At 34.9% G+C, this 6,633-nt stretch overlaps 1 protein-coding gene across 1 annotated transcript; it reads right to left on the reverse strand.

Annotated features, from left to right (window-relative positions):
* Window positions 1–719: 719 nt before the first annotated feature.
* LOC140782486 (uncharacterized) lies at window positions 720–4,283 on the reverse strand. The gene is made up of 8 exons (XM_073129073.1): window positions 3,514–4,283; window positions 3,191–3,370; window positions 2,721–2,837; window positions 2,550–2,606; window positions 2,070–2,463; window positions 1,483–1,593; window positions 1,261–1,365; window positions 720–990 (listed from the first exon to the last, which is right to left on the reverse strand). Exons 1-8 carry the CDS (start codon window positions 3,583–3,585, stop codon window positions 797–799), a joined length of 1,230 nt encoding a protein of 409 aa, XP_072985174.1. The 5' UTR covers window positions 3,586–4,283; the 3' UTR covers window positions 720–796.
* Window positions 4,284–6,633: the final 2,350 nt, after the last annotated feature.

Genomic DNA, 6,633 nt, shown 5'->3' on the forward strand with positions numbered 1-6,633 from the left:
TTCTAATTTTCTCACTTTTTTAGTCATATGCAACATTTTCATATATGTACGGATGAACGTTAATTATTTGTCTCTTCTTATATTGTGATTGTGCTATATGAGTTTATAATATGCTGTATGATTGTTTTATGTGAGCTTATAATATGTTGTGTGATATTAATTGAAATTCTCTATGACCTAATGATATGATGAGTTATAATTAGTTTAAACTCTATGTAAGCCAGACACATGATATTGAGTATTTGATAAGTCACGAGTAGATGATAATGAGATTTAGTTATTATTTATGTGGATTGCACATTATTGTCACATTTCTTTAGAATGACTCGTATTATTGCTATGTTTTGCATTATTTTTGAATTATTGTGGATTACATTTAATGAGCATTATGTTTACCATATTTTTGGTACAACAGTTCCAGTATAGGTTTTCTTTGGATTATATGGATATGTAGTTTGAAGGCTTACTATCGCCTATATTTTATATTAGATATTTTTTTTATTGGACTCATATTTTAATAAAATTAGTTGTTGAAATATTAATTAACGGGTCACATGAGTAGCACGTGGGTATTCCCTATACGAGGAACACGTGTATTTTAAAGGTGAATATTTTAGATACCATCTTCCCTATTTTTGGGTTTTTTTTCTTTTTTTTTTGAAAAAAATATGAATAATTTCCAAATTCAGCTTTCTATATGAGCTTATGACCCTCTAGCCTTCGACCAATGAATAATTTTATTTGAAGTTCAAGTACATAAAATGGAAAGGAGGATAAATGTATATGGATTCATGAATCACAAGATATGTTTGAAAGGTTGATCAGGTAGGAGATGGAAGATGGTGGACTTCCAGATTCTAAATTGCTTTTGGTCTTCAAACAAAATCTGAATGGTTCCTCCAGTGGTGCCCAATGTTATTGCATGCAAACTATGTTGATCTTTACAGAAGACACCTGCTGTTGCATCTTCCAGTTCATCAAAAATTGCATCTGAAAAAAGAGAATTGATTACAATTCAAATAAAGACAAGGCCTAAACTTTAAAAGCTCTTTTTTTTCAGAATCATTTACAGTTAAAGTACTGCAGATTTCATAAAGTTCCGTAAATTTTTCACAAGTATCAAATATCAATGTTGATTTGGATCTTAGTTCTGCATTAGATAAAGAGACTAATTCTTGAAGCTTTGCAGTAGTAGGAGGAAGAAATCTAATAATTAGTATGGAATTATGCTTTAAATTCAATTGAGTCTAAAGATCTTACAATCCTTGAATGAGGTAAAAGCTCCACGCATGTGTTTCTTCCCCAACCTCAGTGTAAGTTTGTCACGTTTGAAGTAGATAGAGACGATTCTGAGTTGAACTCTGCCTGCATATGCCCAAAATTTTTATCATATGAAGACTAAGAGGAATCAAAAGAAGAATTGCATTATTTTTGGAGGCTTTAGAGATGTTCAGGTAACAATTTATACTAGTAGTTCCTTACCAGCAGGCACGCGAACCAGGAGTCGAGTTCCTCTTTCGAGGATTTTGTGTTCCTCTGAGACATAACTGCTAGTTGCTGCCCTTAGTTCAAGTGCTGCAGCTCCTCTTAAGCCTGGAAACAACAGCAATAGATTAATGTTAGCATTCAGAATGAGGCATGCAGCAAAGTTATGCAAAAGAAGGTGAAATGTTTCTCATGTACTATGACAACTAAAATCATGTCAATTTCTCCTTTTTATCATATAGAAGATTCTCTGATAACTGAATGAGAGATAAAAAGGAGGAAAAAGTTCAAATCAAAACCTATATAAATTAGTGAATTTCGACGCAATTCTAAAATCTTGAGAGTACTTTATGAGTTCCTTACATTCACAAATCTTAAATTTCATTAGGAAAAATTATTTTGTTATCCTTGATTCCAACATTAGTCCAATATAGAGTTGGCTTCTTTTCATCCTTCCTTGATTCATATGCAACAATACACTACTGCTAAAATTTTTCTGGGGAAAGTTATAAGTAATCTTGCATTCATGCATTGAGCTACTTATCAATTCTATGTAGTAGTAAGTAGTTCAGAGTTTTTGTTACAGGTTGCAGCAGTTGCAGTCAAGGTGAGCATATCAGGGGATGTCCGCGCTTCTAGGCCCATGTTGATTGCAGACGCAACAATAGACCTGTTAGCTCCGACCGACTCAGCTGCTTCAGCGCACACCGTTGCGACCAGCGCTGCAGCTGAAGCAACCACTGTGTTCATCTTCTTGTCCCAGTCTCCTCCCTCACTGGCCATTGGCATGCTCTTTGGTTCCATATGCGAATTCGCCACAATGCCAGCAATGGCTGCAGCCAATCTTGCCACAGAGAGAGCTGCATGGACTTGAGACACATGCAATCTTATCTCTTCCTTCCTCTTCCTTCTGTGACTCTTAGAGAAGCTACTTAGTACCTCCCCTCTCCACCATGCTTTCATGTGTCCTGCATTCATCTGTGCAACAACCAAGAGTTAATATTGGAATTAAGATGCTCATTGGCGTCTTAAAAGGGAAAGGAAAGAAGAAAATTCTCTCTTACCCAGCTAGTGTGGACAGACTTGTACTTTTGAGGAGCATTGCCATTGGAGAGCACTGTCTGTTAACAAAAATAAGGCACTGAGTTTGGCTTGAATCTCTCTTCTTTTGTTAATTTTTTTTAAAAAAAAAAATGTTTATTTACTATATATTGGTGTAATTTAAGTTACGCTACCGATATCTGATCCACTCTATGTGGATTGAGATGGACCATGTTATGCTCCTTCTCTTGATCATCTAGCATTTCAGTATTCTCCTCTTGTCCACCATTATCAAAGCATGACATTAGGCTCTGCACCAAAAGAATTCTATTTTTAGCTTTTCACATTACTCCGAGATCTAGACAAAATATAAACAAATTTTGTAATATGATCACTTTCGTGTTTTTTGGCCTTATTCTTGAGTCCTTTGAAATTTAAAATCAAAGTGCAGATCCATATGCAATATATGATTAAAAAAAAGAATATGTTTATAGTTCAATGCAAATGATCAGCTTTCACTATGCAGATTCTTAGCTAAAAGGAGAAGGGAAGATGAATCTTATATTTAATTATATACTTATTAATTATTAATAACTCATGCAAGACATTGGAAACCTCATCATAGACTCCATGATCTCCATCAACAATAACAATAATTACTTACATTGGAAGAGAACAGCTGAAAGAAATCAGAGGAAGATGGGCTCCAAGTCCTAGAGAGGAATTCCATTGCTTTCTGAGGACTTTTGGGAATTTCCAAAGGACAGTAGCAGTTTGAGAGCTGCAAGTCTTGCTTACACATCTCAAGAGCTTTTAGATCATCTATATTCTCCAATCTCTGATTCTGTAAAGAAAGTAAAAGTATGTTACATAGCAACAAAGCCTCTATAGTCTATACTATATTTCACAAGGACTGCATTGAAACTGAAAGGCTTGAAACAAATGAATTCAAACAGACTGATACTAAATGGCAATGAATGTGCTCACCATTGGATAGGTCAGTGGAGTCTGTCTCTGGAAGGAAACTCTTCCAATTTTTGCTCTTCTTGATTCCTCCATTTGCTAACCAACCAAGTATCTGTTGAGGGATGTCAAAAAGCAGAGAAGAAAACATGGATGACATAGAAAGCATAAGTAACAAATATATCATGCAATGCATGGAACAAACTGATTGACAAAAAGGCGAAAGCTTATGCTCCCCACTTGGATGCCATATCCAAAGTCTATATTTACAGGATAAGCCTACATCCAACTACTAAAACAAAACAAGACAAAAATAGTAGTCTAAAGATTTAGTTGCTTTAATATCAATACAATCAGAAGCGACCCTTTTGAGCTAGTGCTTCTAAGGAGAAAGAGACCTTCTGTGCAACAAAACATAGTGGTAGCGACCCTTTTGAGCAGCCACCACTGAAACCAACATAATTCCATGGTGTTCCTACTTTCCTCAAAATGAAGCTCATAGTGATTGGATGTTTATATAACATGAAAGAAGACTAGTAAAAGATGCAACGCAAGCTTATGACGGTTCTTACTCAAAATGGAAGGCTTCTAAATGGCAAGAAGCTCCTATGCTCGACGCGTAGCGCCTAAATGATATTTGTACACATTCTAAAAGAAGAAGGAATGACTAAGCCATGAGACATGCTCAATTTAAAAATGGCTTACCATGCACACTAAAGTATGGCATCCATCATGTTCTTGAGAAATTCTTCGAGTCTAGGATATCCAACTCCTCTAAACGAGATTTTCTTCTCTAAACTAGGTTATCATGAGTTAATTAGAAATTGAGACTTGCTTCAGAGCCCTGTAATGAAGGTACAAAAACTATACAATTGCTCAAGTCAGACAGTACTTGAGTTCAGTATTAAAATCTCTAGCGAAGGTTCACATAATGACTAGCATGTTATTGGTTCTGTATTGGCTACGAATATCCTTAAGATCATTGATATGCAACCATCTCTGCTCGATTACTTTTCACTCTTCTTTTGATGCAACTTGTAGGAAAAGAAGAGGCAAAACTCAGAGCACAGTAAGAAAATAGAATTAATAATAGTGACTCATGGCCATTAGTCGGTAGTTGCAGGCATCTTCAGAAAGTGAAGACCGGCAATTTGCATGATACAAAATAATGGCAATCTTCTTAAGTCTCACATAGGCTAGGAGGAGCTATGCAATATCAAAAATTATCCAAGTCCTAAAGTCTAATTTAATAACTATAAAAGCATATACTAAATGCATTCATTCCTAGTTCAGTGATATGATCCTCCAATCTGGAGCCTGTCACATGAACAAAGAATGCAACTAGGCAAATAATGGGATATGTGCAACTAAAAATTAGAGCCAAGTTTCCATACCGTCAATAGTTAATAGCTTAATTATATCGATGGGAGCCGTAATAACCCGGTAATTGAAGCAGGACCATGTGGTTATGCTCCCATAGTGACACGAGGCTCGACGTGCCACTGGGTGAAGTTTGAAATGGTAAGAACTGAACTCTCACCAAATGAGTTCATGAGATTGTCACCTGAGAAGCATTTCACTTGCATAGTAGTATGCTACTGAAAACTTGACTCAAGTTTGTAATATTATGAGTAGTAACTAGTAGCTAGATTGTTATTAATTTGTAGGAAAATATATAATAGTGAAGGTCTGAAAACTTGAGTCAAGTTTGTTATATAATGAGTAGTAATTAATATGGCAAAACTATCAATTGGCAGGAAAAAAGTTTCATGGCCAGCAACTGTTAATTTTAGCTTTATAGTGGAATTGAATCGATCTAAAAGTACATAAAATGTTAATGCAATAAGAACTCCTAATTTTCCTTTCTGTTTGCCTTAATTTACTTCTCACTGAATACCTTGCCATTGTATTCTTAGTTTCCTTTCTGCGTCTCTTGACATACTTGGCATCAAAGTTACTTAATTTTCTCATTGAAAAACAGGAAAGAAAAGAAAATTAGATGATCAATAACAAAGCGAAGAGCTTTTAATGCCAGACAAAATTTTCCCAGAAGTTCCTCCTCTTAAAAAATATATGGAGGCAATGCTTGAGAGTGATAACATTTGCCATGTCAAAATTTGATGAAGATTTCTAACATGACCGTGAGATGAACACTTCTTCAGTCGAAGAAATATATGCTGATTTCATTTTATATAAAACACGTGCTAATCTAAATTAGAACAATATATATATATGCATACTGAGTGAATATATGATATGATACACATCCATACTATAAACTCAGCAATTGGTTTAAATGCCATGGCTCGAAATATATCGCTAGTTTCATTGCAAGATATGCATGCATATGTGTGATATTTTAGTGATACCATATCGACAATGTTACTCGAATATATATATATATATAATATCCATGGAGCATAGTAGATCCAATGGAATCACAAGAACAACATGCATGCATATCTCATTGTAAATTATACTAAACTTTTTAAGGAAATTTTGGAAGTATCAATATGGAAGATGAAGTAATTATCAAGTCCTAGAATACATAAACACGCATGGCGATTAGGCTGTTCATAGAGGCATGCATGCATGCAAAGAAAAGGAACGATCCATAGCAACATCACACCTTCACTTTTAATCAACTACACACGTTCTTTCTTTTAAGAGAAGCATTATTATATATGATGAGAGATTGCATAAATTCAAACACTACAGTTGACTTTGTAGTGCCCAAGAACTAGTTCAAGTTTGACCTCACGTGTGCAGTGATATATAGCTAGCCGTAAAAACTTTGATACCCTTTATCCATCAATTAGAAACTCAATATATATATATATATATATATATATATATCGATGCGAAGAAGATCGAATTCCATAGGAATGGAATTCTTTTGGGCTGAGTAAAATTAATCGATGGTGCATCTGTAGATCCAAAATGGAGAGAAGCATGAACTACACTTGGCTATAAATTTTATAGGAACTTTTGGAAGTATCATTCTTGATTCTTGAAAATGACATCATCGAATGCATCCTTGATTTAGGTGTGCAATTCATAGTTTAAGTTTAATTACTCTATTTGATGATGTGAGCCTCAGCCTCAGCCTTAGCCTCTGCTAGATGACTATGATGTATCTCTATA

This window comes from Typha latifolia, chromosome 2, assembly GCF_019914945.1.
Source record: "Typha latifolia isolate L0001 chromosome 2, TyphaL0001v2, whole genome shotgun sequence".
In the NCBI taxonomy this organism is placed as follows: Eukaryota; Viridiplantae; Streptophyta; class Magnoliopsida; order Poales; family Typhaceae; genus Typha; species Typha latifolia.